This window comes from Passer domesticus, chromosome 5, assembly GCF_036417665.1.
Source record: "Passer domesticus isolate bPasDom1 chromosome 5, bPasDom1.hap1, whole genome shotgun sequence".
NCBI classification, from domain to species: Eukaryota; Metazoa; Chordata; class Aves; order Passeriformes; family Passeridae; genus Passer; species Passer domesticus.
This window is the reverse complement of record NC_087478.1, coordinates 36138964-36157146: the sequence shown is the minus strand read 5'-3', so window position 1 is coordinate 36157146 and position 18183 is coordinate 36138964. Positions and strand designations below refer to the sequence as shown.

Sequence of the window (18183 nt, the reverse complement as noted above, 5' to 3'; positions counted from 1 at the left end):
TTCTAGACACTCATCCCTGATTATATAGAAATATGAAAAGGTTCTGTAGTTTTCCTTATCAATGAGTTTCACTGTTATGTACACTGAATTTCAAGTCTCAAAATAGATGGGATGAAGAAATACTAAAAATAAGAGAAGTCTAATTCCAAGCCTGCACTCCTGAACGACAAGCTGCTAAGCTGCTTCACTGGAATGAACTTACATAGTCAACACTCACTAAACAAGACACTGAGATCTGGTATCACATGAGTAAACAACTTTATCTCTGCAGTACCAAGCTTAAGAGCCAACATACTTAATGAAATTATCCACTGCACATAATGGGGAAATTGAGAACACTTGGGGAAAGATGTGATAGGCCTGAACAAATAAAAAAAACCACTAAATAGTTTAATTCTGAAGAAATAAAATAGACTAGTGCCTTGCAAAAAGAGAGTGGGAGAGCATAAAATAAGGTGAGTGATACAAAAAAAATCAAGATCGTCCAAAGACAGAGGAACCTGAAGTGTAAGAACTGCATCAAGAGAAGGCAATTTTAGATAGCCAGTAGTTACATGCATGCTAGCAAACGGGGAAGAAAACGCAATGCTGTACATCACAGTGGTAGAGATGCATTAATGAACAAGAGCTTTGACATACTGTCAAGGAAAAAAGGACAAATTAGACACATTAAATTTAAAGACATTCAGTTGTCTTAAAAACAGAAATCAACCTTTTTAAGGACATAATGAATTTTAAACTTGAAGTGTAATACATACTTCACCAGATCTATCCTGTTGTTGATTGCAGCCCAGTGGAGAAGCGTTACGTTTTCTTTGTCTGGTTGTCGAACATCATAACCAGCTTCCACCAACTCTCTACATCTTTCATATATTCCATACCTTGAAGAATAAAGTAAAATTTGTCAAAATGCTTACCTTAGATTAAAATGCATTCAGCAAACACCATCCTTTCAGTCACAATACAAAATCTTCAACAGAAGAGAAATTAAGAAAAAACTTTACTTTCTTTTTCTACATTATTACAAATGTCTTGCAACAAGAAGCTTCCACTGGCAAAAATCAAATCAAGGTATTACACAAAACTTTTGTCCACAGAAAACTGCACTGTAGAGCAAGGCAAAATATCTACCAGTAGTATATTAAATTTAAGTAACTGTTCACTTCCCAGGGACTCCACTACATCTCTTTCTCCCTCTTTGGTTCTCCTTCCTTTCCAGCTCCCAAAGAGCAAATAAAACTTAAGTCAGCTGATTTGACTGTATCTTCCTAAAATTCAGAAGATAAGATCATCAAGCCAATTACAAACACAAGCAGCTCAAGTACATCCCATTTTAGGACTACAAAAGGCAGGTCAGGCAAGAACAAGGAGTCAAGAGAAAGGAGGAGAGATGGGGGAAAGAAGGACTTCCCAAACCAAGACAGCAAATTCTGATCCTTCTACAGTACATATTACATTGCCATATTACAGTGTCTGAAGGCAGCCTGGAAAGTGATTCATACAGAATGGCAACTGAACCATTTGTTGACAAGCTGTTCTACTCCAGTCAGCTGTTATGACGCTCCTTCCTGCTGGAGATAGCCTGCTGTCTTCACTTAAACTACAAATTGAAACCATTATGTAAGAAATAATTCACCTAAGCCCTGCTATCAGTTTTAACAGTCACCAGCTTAAAAAATGTATTGCCTAAGGCTGAGTTTAGCTGGCTCTCATCCTGCTTAAGTAAGCAGTATAAAACAACAAGTAGGAATTTTTAAAATGAAATATTCTAAGTTATCGGAAAGATACAAAGAACACAAGGATAAAATAATTTTAACTTCCTATAAAATGCAAGAGGCAATCATCTAAAGCTTTCTTGCAATGGATAAGAATTTTCCCTACACATATTTGTTTTGGGTGGGATTAAGTTACTCTTCTTCAGAGTGGTTCCTATGAGGCTATGTTTAGTATTTGTGAGCAAAACATGTTGATTAACACACCAATATTTCAGCTATTGCTGAACAGTGCTGACACAGGTCAAGACCTTTGCTGCTCCTCATGCTCCCCTGCCAGTCAGCAGGCTGGGGGTGCACAAGAAGTTGGATGGGGACACAGCAGGGACAGCTGATGCCAACTGACCAACGAGATATCCAATACTGCATGGCAGCATGCACAGCAATAAAAGCTGAGGAACAAAGGAGGGACATCTGGAATGAAGGTGCTCGCCCACCAAAGTAACCATTACATGGATATGGCTGAACACTCACCTGCCCATGGGAAGCTGCCAATTCCTTTCTTTGGTTTGCTTCTGTGTGCAGCTTTTAGTTTATGTAATAAACTTTGTTTATCTTTACCTTTTTGGTCAATTTCTCCATCCCAGCATAGGGAAGTAAGAAAGCAGCTGTGCAGGGCTCAGCTGCACAGCAGTTAAACCACAACATCACTATTGGCCAGCTATGGCCAATATGCACAATGCTTTAAGATGAGTGTGCTATCAAGTTGACTGCACAACACAACGTGAACCTTCTTGAAAGTAAGCTTTGATTGCTACCCAAGTTTTTGTTAGGCCATGCTGCCAAGATACGAATAACTGAGAAGCCCCCTGACAGTTTAAGAGAAAAGGGGAAGAGGGGTGATTATTCTTCAGGGATTCTTGTGGGGAGGAGGTTGGAGTGGTTATTTGTCAGGTTATTTAATTAAAAGCAAAACTCCAGTCTTACAGAAAATATGATGCTACTTTCTGAAGGACTTGGCTTAAGATGTATGAAAACCAAGGAAAGCTGTCACAAGTGACCCTGCAGCCTGTTGTTGCAGAATGCTGTTGCCAGTTCCCACACAATGCTCCAATTACGCTCCATTGATGTTTACAAGCACCTCCTTCTAGAATTCACCTGTACACTGTGGTGAGGCCCTGGGCAAAGACTGCTGGCATGGCCTCAGATGCAAGAAGGAATAGTAGGAATGGATTCACTCTTTTGGGCTTAGCATCACAGACTTCCCATTCTTCCCACTAGAAGGCAATCCACAAGTCACAGTACTTCACCACAAAACAGAACATAAAATTCTGCAATACACCAGAACAGCCTTTATAGGAAAATAAAGCTCTTTCCAAAAGTGACACTGAGAATGACATATACAGAATTTTTTTAATTTAAGTCACTCTCAGTTTGTCTGTTTCTAGCAATTTACATTTAGTATTTTGAACATAATTATAACTGTTTACTGAAGATGCAGCACACAAGGTATAATTTTATGGCTCTTCCATTTATTGTCTGAAGAGGACTTAAGGATCTTGACAGACAAAATCTGCCTGCTAAAAACGTTAGGAATTGACAACAATCTGCTCCTCTTCCTGGAAACACCAGGCTCTTTACAATTAAATAAAACACTGAATCTGCTGCAGCTATGGTTTCTTCAGATCCGTCCCAGAAGTGCAGCATTCTTCTCTCACATACAACCTACTGCCTTGCTCCATGAATTTGCTGCAGCTGACTTCACCTTGCATTCTCCAAAGGTTCATGATGCACTGTTAGGTTAGAAAATTACAAAGTCACCTATTTCAGACACTCAGCATAATCATGCTAGTAATGTTGTTATAGAGGGCTCTATGCCCTTCAAGGGTAATGGAGAGTAAGACTGAAATCCTCACAAGAGACTGATATATTAATCCAACAAATATTCAGCATCTGAGTGAATTCTAGAGGGTGATGCTGTAAACATCAATATGGAGCATAATTAAAGCATATTATTGAGTTTGTCTTGTTCTGAAATAAATGGGATTAGCCCAGGACAAAAATACCATTGTGCAAGCTCATTTTGCTACCACAGTCTCTAAGCCGTTTCAGTAACTAACCTGTAACATTTTGTCATTGCAGGTTAAAGATATGCTGACCTTAAAACCTTGAAAAACAGTACCCTACTGCCTTCTGAATTTTAAATACGTAATCCATAATCTATTCTTTTGTCTACAAATACACAGACTCTTGAAAATAGACACTGCCAGCTTTGCAACACGATTAACATTAGATTTGGCCGCAGTAATAGCAAGGAATCTCTCTACAGTGAGCACATCACCATGCCAACAAAGAGTAGGTAAGCCAGGAGCTCACTGCCTCAAATCAAAGCTGCTTGAAGTGGAAACGCAATTAACAGAAAAATGATCTTTTTTCCTCTTTGGAAATCTCATTCCCATGAATAATGGTGGTAAATACCAACAAAGCCTTTAACACATTCTCAAGCTTTTTGTGTTAACCTTAAGACAATTTTATTTTCAACAGAAAAGGTTTAACTCAAGAGCTAGTTAATAGACCATTAAGAGTAGTGCTGAAAGACAGAAGAAATTCAGCTCTTAAATACTGTTCCAAAGCCCTAAATCGTCGAGACAGTTGTGGCCATATTACTAATGTGGTTAAAAAAGTCTCACCCTTCCACAAGAAAGTCAGTACATTTCACTTGCAGCAATACAATCAACCCCATGGGCACAAATAACCAGGAATAATGGATGTGTACCTGTGTCACAGTCTGTCCACTCTCTCCTGTGACTAGCTGAAAAGAGCCAGGAGTAACTGTTCCTTTGGCCATCCTTTACCAATTTTAATTACTCCATAGATACCTTTTTTAAAATCAGTTACCCTATGACTGATGAGAAATAGTCATGAAAAAAGCCATATCTCTAACTGATTTTTCTCCTTGGCAAGATTCAACATAATTCATATTTTATGCTGCACTATTTCACAATGCACACAACTTCATTTTGAATGATCTCATTGAATAAAACTTAACAGAAAAGTTCATCTTGTGATAATGAAATCATAACAGTTGAGCACAGGGACTCAATCTTCCAGATGTCACAAAAGCACTTATTAATACCATTAATGTTTAATACCCATGTTCATAATGGTCATTTAAATGGCTTTCAGCAAAGCTGGAATTTGATCAAACTCGCTACAACCCAAAAGTGTCTATTTCACTCTCAACAGAACAGAAGAACACAATGCAAGCATTAATGTCCCTCAGATTTTATTCTCCTAGTGACAGCCCATCATATGCTTCTCTGCACGAGAACTTTAGCTACTTTTCAGTTTCCCAGCTTAAAAGAGAAAGCTTTGTAAAGTTAAAGCTGTCTCAGCTTTAACTTTACAAAGTTGCTACCTTTTTGTTTTAACACAGGACACTTTCCAAGACATCATATTGAAAGTTATGACTGCTGCCTTGGATGACAGATGGCTACTGCTGCCAGACCATAGAAATAGATATACCCAACATATCACCATTAAATTTCACTTTTAAATCACTTGTGACAGTTTTGGGTTTTGGTTTTTTTTAAACAAGATTCCATTCCTTCCCTGGAGCTCCAGTGAGAACTCTGAATATAACAGTGAAAGAAAACCAAAGACAAGCATGGATGATTTTTTTACTATTCCTCTGTAAATAGTTTTTCAATACAGATGAATGGTCTGCTTCTGCTTTCAGAAACACAGTGGAGACTTTCTATGAACCAAACAATTTTGCTATAACCAAATATAAGATGGCAAAAAATTACACACACATTCTAACATCTGCAACATGAAGGGCATAGACAGTACAACTTTTAAAGCTATCTAGATGCTCTTGGACATGTTTACAACAAAGTCAGTGAAAAGTGTTCTTTGTATGAATAGGTACTAAAACCAAACACTAAAATTTTTACTCCAGCAAAAGTTTTTGCAAAATAAAAAACAGAGACTGACTACTTTTGATACAAAATATGCCTAGGTCTTTGTGAGAACTTAGAAGGAGCATAATGGATAAAAATTACAAATACCAATAAACCCTTTTCAATGAGCCCAACAACTGCTTTCTGTATGAAATATTAATGTGATTATAAGAAGTTATTGTATTTGTAGCTCGTACCTTATGAGCATGTTAATTTGTGTGCGATCTACAGATTAAGATGACAAAGCACTGAAACAGTTCAGTAAGATATGAAGCAACATACAAATACTTATGTAAGAATGTGAGGAGTCTGCAATCTCTTGTTTCTCCTTGCTGACAAAATTGAGCACAGTATTTCACTAACATTGTTTTATTTCTGCGTAATCTAGTGTCAATAAAAACATGTCAAAATAGAATTCTAGACTCAAACAGCATATATGAAATATAGATGAGTTTTAGATGTTTTCATCCCATTTTTCTCACCATCATCTTTAAGATTTAAGGAACAATGCTCTCAATTTTCATGTATGTTGGAACAATAACATGACTAATTATTTTTTTCCAGGAGAAACTGGACTTGGGGAAAAAACTCCAAATCCAAACCAAGAGACTAAAAAAAATTCTTATTATATTTTGCTACATCTTGCTTGAACTTACTGACCTGCTTGGGGGAAGAGTTCTAGGAGACTCATGAATGGCCCCTTTTAAATAAAAAAATGTTGTGACATCTCTCTCACATTAGCACTGAACTAAAAGATGAGGAAAAATCAGCAGATACTTTAATCTCAGTGAATATTAATAATTGAGGACAAAGGGTAGACAATAAGATCACCTATTTTTCTACATGGACATGATAGATTATGCTTCTATAAATGTAAATAGCTACATCATTTTAGTAGGAAAGTGTATCTTTTCAAGAACACTGAATTAATATAGCATTATTTCTTTTACTCTAAGCCTTACGATATTTGGTGGGTTTATTTTCTACCTGAAATTTCAGATATTTCCCTTTATGACAGACATGCCCCTCAAAACCTAGTAAAAAAGGTGTGCCTGAGAGGACACAGCCTCAAGCCACGCCAGGGAAATTTAGGCTATGTATTGGAAAAAGATTCTTCACAGAAAGAATGCTTCAGCACTGGAATGGGCTGCACAAGGAGGTGGTTGAGTCACCTGTAAGTGTTTAAAAAAGACTTGATGGGGCACTCAGTGCCATGGTTCAGCTGATAAGGTAATGTTAGATCACAGGTTGGACTTGATGATTTCAAAGATCTTTTCCAACCTAGTTTATTCTGTGAATTCCCCCTCTAGTCAGAGAAGTGCTGCCTGGATACCACAACTTGATCATGTTGACAATCCCCCCTCCCTGCAATAAGAACCATTAGAGCTACAATATGAAACTGCAGTCCTTGTGGTGAGATGTCAACTCAGAGCTGTTGGTTCCTGTATGAGGAAAGCAGAAAAGAAGCGTAACAACTCGGCTGAAAGCACAGATCAGCCTGAATGTGAGGGTTAAGAGGAACAAAGATATTTTAAGTTTTCAAACATGCAACGAGTATGCAAAAATAGAAGTAGGTAACTTGCAAAACCACTTCTGCTGTCAAACACACTTCCATACTTTTATAAGAAGCACCTAGTTTGATATTGTGCCAATACTTTAATTTCTAAAAATACCCTAATGTGCGTATGATAGGTTGCAGTGCTACTATTAAGTATTTAGAGCAACAATAGCAGAGTCAGACATCTGTTTCAGGAAGCTAAACTCCTTACAGCTCAAAACAAAAAGTGAAGGAAAGTACATACTGCCTATGCCTAAACTGGGCCTGTGTCACATGCAGAGCTGCAAAGCTGCTTTCAGTTCAGACAGGGTTTTTTTAAGAAAAAAAAATGCAAGGAAAATCTTCTTTAAGAAGAAAAAGGCAAATAGCTCTGCAAGATACATAATGGTTTAAGCATTCAAATTAACAATACAATAATAAAAATCTTACAGAACTATCTCAGCTCATTCAGGAAAAGCAATGGTAGTGATGGTTCCTGAATGGCAAACAGTAGCAAACTAAAAAACAGTGTTGTAACAACTTCCTGGAAAGTCTCATAAATTAGCGTCTGCTAAAGGACTGTGGAACAAACAAATTTGTACAATACATCTGCATAAAGAAAGCAAATCTGCACTTAGTTTACTCCTACAGTCCTCCTTCAGTACCAAACTCAGTTTCATAGTAGAACTGAGACTGCAGAATCAGAAATAATGGAAGTTAGAGACACATTTTTTTATAACCTCTAGACTGATCAAGCCCTTATGTTTGCATATAAATGTTGTCTGCTTACTTATCATCACCTATAGAAAATAAACATCAGTAGCATTCACTCTTGCAACAATCTGTCCAGCAACCACCTATATTTACAACTTAACACAATTCCTCCCATATTTTTATACAATGATCACAAATTTGTCATAACAGTAATTTTGTAGAGCTTACTTCTGAAATCTTCCACTACTAGATTGAAAAATACAGTTTATCTTCTACTTTACACAAATAAACCTGTTTTACTGTTTCTAACTGATACAGACACAGACAAATCTAACATTCAAAGATAAACTTACTGTGTGGCTTTGACAATGTCCCAAGTGCTGTAATCGTCAATGTGGCTTTTCCGTCCAAGAGATTCACTGTATCCATGGTTGTAATGGCTTTGAGGTTTTATTTCCTAAAAAAGACAAACTTACTTTTAGAACACCCAAAGCAGCACGTTTTGGAGGGAAAAAAAAAGTTATAAGCAAAACTAAAACCATACACAACTGAATGCACTATAAAGCCACCTAAATGTAGGAGTGGTACATTCCTACACTTTGTAAAGTAGGCCACCATATTTCCTGGTATACTTTTCAAACACTTTACAGAAAACACAACTCACAATCACAGGGTGCTGCCAAATCCTACACTTTTTTCCTACTTGTATTTTTACAGAAGGCAAACAAAAACTAAGAACAAATTTCTTTAGGAATTATTGGTTTTGGGTTTTTATTTTTTTGTTTGCTTTACTTTGCTTTTATAAAGGCAACACAACATAGGTAGAAAAGCCATTTTCCACAAACTGACAAAGTCTCACTTTGTTACTACAAATAAATGTTGCATTTCAAACAGCAGAGGTTATCTGTGGGTGTTTAAGGTGTGGGTCTCAAAAGTAAATGGCACAACCATGATGTGTTCTTCAGCAGATACAGGTTTCTGACTTAATTCTGTTGATGAAGTGCAACGCAGGCTCAGTGCTTCCCTTGGTGGAATCTATATTCAAACACTATTAACATATCCCTAGGACAGAAACATACTGGTTTTTTTAGACACAGCTTAGCTCAGCAAGCTGAAATTGAACAATTAATTTTATACATCTTCTGGACAATTTTCTATGTGTTGCAGATGCTATAGCTGATCACCTCTGTGCATCAGCCATGCAATTCAGCATAGCTACACAAACAAGCATGAAAACTGCAACATGGGTGAAAAAAACAACAACAACAAAAAAAAGAGCAAGTCTTCTACAAGATCTAAAAATGCATTTCAGTCAACTTCATTAAAATGTATTGTTTACTTTCAGTTTTCCCCAACATAAACTTCTATTAGAAGAATTTTATCTTTCATCTATACCCGAAAAATCTTTTAAATGCCTTATGAAAGGTGTTTAATTAAAACAGTTCCAACTTCCACTTAGTCACTGAAATGAGCAATCAACTTGTTCATTATTATACTATACAGACTTTAATCTTTTTTAAATAAAGATAATTGAGTCAAGACAATGATCATGTAGTGCACCTAACCTTAACAAGGATTCACAGTCACAAATCTCCACTACTACCTCTCCCTAAAGGTGTATGTTGCCCTGTTAGCTCAACTGCCCAAGAGATGTATTACAGCTAGGGAGAGTTCCAATTGCCAGGAGGAACAGGCCTTCCTATTCCTCATGTTCTCTCAGCTGGGCAGTAATTCTGCAAAAGGAGATGTTGGGCACAATGAGAAATAACCTCATACTGTGCCCAGTTGTGGCTAGTGAATTGAAGTGTTTTCTTGCTTCCTGGGGCATTACCCAGCTCTCCATTGAATGGATGGGAGTTTAAGTAAACTGCTTTCCAACCCTCAGATGTTACTCATCTTGGCTGCCATTTTAAAATAACTATTTCTACTCCAAAATTATTACATACATTATCTCTTTTAAAGAGGCTAGAAAAAATTAAGTATAAAATCCACATTTTAAGTATTTCTAGATTTCAACATGCTGAAGTACCACTTAGGCAGAAGTCTAAAAACTTTGGATATCAGTTATAACTTCAGACTAAACTATCAAGAAATTAGTCTAGTTGCAAATATGAAAACACTCAATATTTATGTAAAAACTGAGTAACTTCACTTGAGCATGTTTGTATTCATTACATATATTATGCCTATGCCAGACAGAAAGAAAACAAATCCAAATAAGAATTTTTAATGCATTGAGTACATTTTGTTGCATTAAATTACTATAGTAACTTATAATTAGAAAAATTATGAAAATTTATGCAGTAAAAAAAAACTTTCAAGAATTTGAAGCAATTAGAACTTTAAAACCAGAGCACAGTTAACACTGATGACTAGTGCAGCAAGTCTTCATTTTCAAAACAGACTTATGTATGACTTTTCTTCAAAAAAACAAATGTTTCCATTTCACACAGTACCTAAGTGATCAGCAGATTTTATATATATATATATATTATTTTTTTTTACCACAATGTTATTCTGCAGGATTTAATTTTTCTTTCCTAGCACGAAAAATTACCTACATGAACCAAATAAGCATTGCCAGCTCAGCAGGAAGGTTGCTTTGTTGCCATCTCTACAGGAGAGACAACCTAAAAATGTAACAGGGCATCTGCCATCATCCAAATCTTACCTTACAACCAATCCTCTTACAACTCAAAAACATAGCTTTGCTTTGTATCTGAAAAAGGCAACAGCTTAACCAAATCTTTTTTTCCCCAGCTACCAGATAAGCCAGAGATAAAGATAATTCATTGACAGAGTTGAATTCATATTTTATGTTTAGGAATAGTTGAAGCAATTCCTAAAATCCCTAAAGTTTTATCAACATCACTTCCTTCAAAATCATACCACAGAGTTTTCTGTAACATAGTGAAAACCATGGAAAAAAGGATGATTTTAGAGAATATGCAGACACTGCCCACTTTGGAAGTAAATCTTTAACAGTAAATCACAGCAAAGCATATAAAATCTGAATACTCAGCCAATACAGTCAATTGTCTGTAGCCTGGACACATATTCCCAATCTTAAGACTCAAAATTTATTACTCATTATTATCTATGCAACTCGACAGTTGCATTCTGGCTCACAGTAGCCTGCTGGCTACTTCTCGTGCCACTCCATGGGGTATCTCTTACCTGGCATTATGAGTGCCTTGTTTATGACTGTAACCTGCACAGTAACCTTTGGGTTCCTAAGTCAAAAAGCTTTCAGGAATCAGGAGAAAAGAAAACCTGGATTCTGTGAATTACAGTAATCCTTGATACCCCTGGTGATTTGGACCAAGGCAATGCAAATAATGCTGTTACACACTACACTTGGCTGACAATGTAAACATGAAAGAAGCAAGGTAGCAGCTAGGAACTGAAAATAATTCTATCAGGGTTCTGAAATTTCCGTGCAGCGCTAGGACACCGGAATATAAATGCAGAAGAGTACTTTTTCCTAATTATTCTAGACAGAATGATTTAGAAAGAAATAACCAAAGACTAAGAGAATGCAACACAGGCTTACGCCAGGAATTGGGCAAGTCACCAACAACAAGAAAACAACTGACAGCCTGAAGGAGGAGACCTTTAGAAGCCCTGCAATGAGTGAATGCAAACCAGCTAGCTGCTCAAGGGGGCACGTTCCCCATTTCTAAACGTTTAGCACAGCAATTTAAAAGACTGCCATTTAAAAAGCTGTCGATATTAAACACAATCTCTTTTTATATGCATACCATAGACAATAGTTTCAGCAGATACACACTGAGGCACCTCTCTAACTGGACAGCAGGCTGCCTGAACAAAGCTCCCTGTGCCCAGGCATCACACAGCCTGCTCAGCCCCAGCAGGACCAACTGCATGGTGCCACACTGGGGGGAATTTGCCCAGCATGATTCATTTTGCATCCGCAGCTAAACTAGAAAGAAATCACACCTAAGACATTTACACAGTATCTCTTTTCAGAGTTAACAAAAAATAGTAACACACAAAATAGAGATTACTTCCCCCACCTTGCTGGACAGAAGAGAAAACTCAACTTTTAAATTCTACAATGATCTAGATTACCTGCCTCCCACTATTAGAGGAACAGAAATAAGCATAAAAATTTGAAAAACGAGGCTTTTAAGTTCACACGTAAAAAATGAACCTCCCCTAAATTCATACACCCTCACAAAAATTTTAGGAATATAAATTCTTGAAACTACTATGACTTTTTAAAACATATGATATGCCAGATTGATAATAAAGTAGCAACATAACATTTTGAGCCTAGAGTATAAACTGCATTCACAAATGGCTTCAACATTTCCCAAGTGTTAAAATATTTTCCCTTTTTGGACGAAAATATTTATTCCAGGAAAATTTAATTTTTCAATGATGATCTGCTGTTTAAAAACCTCAACAGCCAGTTACAAGAGGGAAAGCTAACTGAAACCCAAGTGCACTTGTTTTTTGCTATTTTGATATTCAGTGACAATGGCTCTTCCCCAGCTGAGTCAGGAAAACCAGTAAGAAGGCAGTAGAGCAGAGGCCTGATGTCACTGATTTATTTAAAATAGGCAAGTTGCAAACACTAAATTTCTGGTTGTTCCATCCGGTTTCAAGGAGCCACTTTCAAGCAAGACTTGAGCCAAAATTGTTACCTTTGCTAAAAGAGAAAGGTCATTCCTCTGCCCACTCCTTGCTCTTGGTTCCATGCTCCTGCTGCCTCACTCAAGCCAAGTTTGGTACTTGGAGCTGTGGTCACACCACACCCACTCCTCTCATGACAGGAAAGGGGCAGGAGGGATCAGCAAGAAACAGAAAAAAAACTATCTTTTAGTGGGACAGTGAGCTGAATGCGTTTCTCCTGTGAAAACACAGGCTCCAGAGGCACTGAAAGAGGGAACACAAGCCAACAGAAGGTAGCAGGTACATTTCTGCACCTGCTAATTGTTAATTTGACTAAGTAATCATGGACAACTCACTTCAGCTTTTAAATAACCAAAAAGTTGGGCTGACAGGTTGAAAAAACTATTCTGCTTAGAAATTGCTAGAGTTGGCTAGTATGGAAGGTTGCAAGAAAGACAAACCAAATATTTGGTTCCCCCATCCCTACCAAAGATCACTTCTTTTAGATGAGCTTCCCACTTCAGTGACTATCCTTTGATAAGGTCCTAATCACTCATGTGCATCTGTGACAATTTTGTCTTTATTTATTAGTCACAAAATGCACAGACTCCTTGCACAGATGCACAAGTAATGCAATGTAGGAAAAAAAGCCTCAAAAGAGAACAATGCTTTAAAAACAACAACAAAAAACCCATATTTTGGTTAAAAAAAAAAGAAATAAAAGAAAAAAAGCAAACCTCCTCTGGAAAATAGGACCAGTAAGATGAGGAAAGAGAAAATAATGAAAAATATGAACTATAACTCCAAAGAAAAAGTATGAAGTGCAAGGGAGGGGGGGGGGGGGAAGTGTTTATTCTTGGAAGCTCTGCCAATATCAGCATTCCCAATTAGTCCTCATAACCAAATGCATAAGTAAAGTTATGCTCATTTCCCCTCAATACTCAAGTTTTTAATAGTTTCCAGTAAAAAAGCCTAAATGAAACATGCTTAAGAAGGATTTTAAGAATAGTATTTACAGGAGAAAAAAAAAAAAGAAAAAAGAAGTTAATGCATGACAGAATAAGATGACCAAGACTGAATCATTCTGAGATAGCAATTTCATCATTCACAATTACACATAGCAGGAGGATATGAATAGGTCAATATGCCTGCTTGGACATAAGGAAGGGAGGAAAGAACTGCTGCTTACAGCTGCCACACATGGCTCTGGGAGCCACTAACAGATGGCTAGGACTGCTTTTAACATTAGGTGATGTTGCTGCAAGGAAGAAGTACCATGATCAAAATCAGACGCTCGAATTCTGAATGGTGACCAAGATCATTGAGACTTAAAGAGAAAATACTAACTAAAGGTTTCAAAATAAAAGCTTAGAAATAGGAGTATTACTTTCCATAAAATATTGCATACTATTGCATCTGTTTCTTAATAGAAACAAACTAATTTCTTCTTTAATTGATGACTACACTATTTTCATATCTGGCTGCAGTCAGAGAATCATAATCAAATTGGAAGTGACTGCAACTGTTTCAGGGAAGCTAAATAATAATCCTCATGTACGTGTATTACATTTAGCAGGGACTACTGGAGGTCAGTATTAAAGAATTCCTTCCCCCATATTTATGTGTTCATTTTCCCTGTACTTCATTTACTACAACATTGTGGTTTATAGTTTTCTCTCCCAGTTTTCCTCCTACTTTTAAGAAGGTGCAAGCATCTATACAGACAAATTTATATATAGTTACTTGCATATTATCAACACCCACATTCATTTATATACACAAAGACTAGTCACTCATGAATTAACATTAATAGAAAAATGCTACCAAAACAAACAAGCAAATTGATCAAACACAAACAACAAAATAGAGATATGGCTGGTATTTTAGTATTTTTAATGAAGGATCCTCTTCTAAAGATCCTCTTCCTTCCCCTACCCCATTAGCTAACTCTGCAACTCACAAAGTTGCAGAAACAGAGGTTAACATTTGATCATATTAGAGAGAATCATAATTAATTATTTACAGGCATAAGGGTAGCTTTTCTTCCCAAGAAACCAGTTTCTCTCAACATTTACTGCTGCAACAGCTAATCTAACTGTTGACTGCCATCAAGTGAGAACAGTCTGATCCTTCCCATATTCACACAAACACCTAGCCCAGAAAGTTAAGAATTCTCTAGGGCTATGTAGGTTCATAACTTTGAGGAGCCAGAATGTTCAGCAGCTATGAGCTGTTACAGTGTCTGGACCGGGATGATTCATATACACCTTCAGTTTAGCTAACCAGTGATAGAAAATTTCCACCTAAACCAGACTACATTCTCCATGGAAAAAAAAAAAGTCACACCATTTGTTTTATTAACTGATCAAATTATGCGTTTAAAAATAAAAGGATCCGTGTTTGGCTTGCAAATATATACCACCAGACTTGCCTTACTTTGATCCTTAACCATTAACATTAGGATTCTCCCTGCCCCTGTTATAGCACTGAATTACACAAAATGAGTATGACATGATAAAATAAGCTTCCATTCAATGGTATTTCTGTTACTGTTTTCCATTACTTTTTAATTTTTACCGCATTTTGTGAAGTCTGTTCAGTTTACCTCCTGCAATTTTGGTCTAATTGCACAGTTTCTTGACTAAAAGAAAAGATGTATTTTGAAAATCCCTAGAGAAGCTAATTATAGAATACATGAACAATGGAAATAAATCTTTGCCTAATACTCAATCTTTTTTTAATCAGTATACAGTTTAAGTAGACAATGATCTCTAAAAAGTGGTGAAATAGACTGAGAAAAGCCTCAACTCAAACACCATAAAGCAGTCCTTTTGCTGCTACAGATTTCCACCCACATGCAAGTCAGGCATCACACAGAGACCATAATCCTGCATACTCCCCAACATAGATCTAATTTTTTACATAACGAGTTAGAGATGCTCAACTAGAGCTCTTAATCCAACCACTCTATGCAGAGGTCACAGCTCATGTGATTCAAATCACAGCTGATCATGATAAGTTTTGTTTCTTCAAAACAAGCACTCACAACCAGTCAACTCTTTCCTAGCAATTTCCTTGAAGATGCTCCTAAACTGAACAGTGTTACATACTTTAGGAAGCCATAGCTTCACAAAAAAAGCTTTTCAAGAGGCTTTGTATTTGCACATACAGCACCAAAAAGCAAGCACTATTTAGAAGAATTACATTTATTAGCATCTGTAATGATTTAAAACCTTAAAAGATTAAAGCGCTATGGTGTAAAGCTCATTATATTTTGTTTAGTCAGCAAGTTACATTAACATGTACATTTCACTTTTTGGCTTCTTTTGCAAGGAGCATTGCATTATGTTCTTAACCAAAAATCTCAGGACTTTGGCAAAAATGAAACTATTTTTTTTTCCAAGTGATTTACACAGGTCTAGGTCTCACAATACACAAGCTTACAGAGCCATCAACCTAAAAAAAAAAATCTCCGAAAGACCTAGCATTAAGAGTCTGTCATGAGATTAATGTAAAACCATTTACATATTTCACTCTTTTAAAGTGCTAAATGTCAAAAATGCACCCAAGTATGTGTCTAGCCCAACACTGATACTCAGCTACTTGCAGAAAAAGCAGTCCTCTTTTTCAAATTCACAGAAAAGGATATTCTTAAAAGTTTTTTTCAAAGGTAAATGTTTTTTCCCATCAAGAATTAGATCACCAGCAAGTGCACATGACAGAATGAGCAGTCAGCCTAGCTACAGATGCCCTTTTCTCCTTGGCAGATACACAGAAAAAAGTTAGTACAAGTTGTGCTCAATCCTTAAAAAAAATTTCAATTCATCATTCCCATTTCAATGTTTTAGCAGCCCACGGAGTCTCTCATCAACAGTGAGTGGAGCAAACTCCCATTCCCACTTGTAATAAATACAGGCTGGTTAACCAACACACCTAGGAAGTGCATGAAAGGTATTTCTAGTCATGCTAACAAACAATCTTCTGCAGCAAATGAGGCAGCTCAGTGAATCCATGGTCTAACACTGCAGAAGGGTCCTGTTCTCCCCGACTCCTCACTTTCCAAACCAGGACTGCCAGCTCATCATCTACCTTCTGTCAGTGCTTTAGTGCACTTGACCCTTCCATGAGTAGGCTTAGTGAACTGGCAGAAATTTATTCACAGCAGTTTTTGTACTGGATGCATTTTCTACTGATTTACTTCCCTGAACTGGCTCATCCTGGGACCAGAGAAGCACCACTGGCATATGAGTGCAGCTGGAAACACCTGAATCACAATCAGCTTAAGACAAGCTAAAAGTGATCTGCAATCAGGCAGGTGATCACTCCTGGTGCTGGCTGCACCTCCTCCATTAGCTCTTACCCAAGGTGTCAGATTAGGCCACAGACTCACCAAGCAAGTACCACCCCAAATCACCTACTGGCCACACAATTGCAAAGCTCACCCCAAGAAGGGTGAGGAGCTGTGTCTGGGTTCCACAATGGCTTGAGACCAGTTTAAACACAATCATAAAAATCACATCCTTCAGATGCAGCAATGCAAGTGTTCTCAGAGTACACTCTGATGTCTTCTTTCTCTTGCTACTGAGCTCCCTCCTTCCTGAGTCGTCTTCTCCTGATGTTGAGCAGCTTTCCAAGCTCTGACCACGGCATTCCCACTACCCTCCACTTTTGGTACCTCCTTCCTTATAGACAGAATCAAGGAAACACTTCTACATACCTCAGGGCATCCTACAAATGTAGGAAGAAATTACTAGATCTCAAAATTGCACAATTGTAGTCTAATGATACACCACATACAGGATGTGACAGGCCCAAGGCTTCAATTCAGCTTTTTCTGAAGTCAAAGGGAGCCTGGCTTTCTACTTTGCTCCACAGTCTCATTTGTAACACATCCCAGTGTTTATCTCAAGTACAAGGATACCATGGAAGTCAAATCTTTATCTCATGCTGTCTTGGAAAAGCCACAGAGGACAGTGTGCATGCTGAAATACCACTTACTGAGGCTGCTCCTATCTAAACATGTCAGTACCAATGGCAACATTGTTCAGTTTTCAAGCAAACAGCAAAGAAATATTTTCCTCCTTAATTCTGTAAATTTTCTTCCACATTCATATAGTCTTATTACTTTCCTAAGCAAACAGACAAAACACAGTGAAACAAACACTGTTGAAAGACTAATCTGTGAAATCAGAGAAATAAGGCCTGTGCTTAATGAGTAAAAGCAAATTGAATCAAGACAAATTTGGATCAAACCAGACATTTATCTCTTATGCATTAAGAGGGCCTGTCTCAAAACAAATTTTTAACTTTAAAATCAATTACTACCCAATTCAGAAGATACATAAAACAAAGATTTTAAATAGTTGAAAACTTGTTTAAGTGTTTTACCAGATGCCAAAGAAGCCACAATTTCATCATTGAGAAAAAGACCAGAAGTGGTGAAAAATGGCACCATTTACAAAGGCAACTGTAACAAAACAACTGTAAAAAATCTTGTAAGAATTGCAAGTGAAGCATTGGCAATGATCATGACAAATTAGAAAAATATGGAAAAAAATATATAGCAGAAGGATACAATACCTCCCTATCCCTAGAAGGGCAAGCACCATCCTAGCAATAA

The 18183-nt window shown here is 37.1% G+C and overlaps 1 protein-coding gene across 1 annotated transcript in view; it reads right to left on the bottom strand.

Annotated features, from left to right (window-relative positions):
• The window catches only part of ZDHHC17 (zinc finger DHHC-type palmitoyltransferase 17), a 64553-nt gene that overhangs the window by 39746 nt on the left and 6624 nt on the right, over positions 1-18183 (bottom strand). Inside the window, exons 2-3 of the mRNA XM_064419571.1 lie at positions 8279-8382; positions 759-881 (exon numbers count right to left, since the gene is read on the bottom strand). Of these exons, the coding sequence (XP_064275641.1) occupies positions 759-881; positions 8279-8382 (227 nt within the window). The remainder of the gene's footprint in view (positions 1-758; positions 882-8278; positions 8383-18183) is intronic.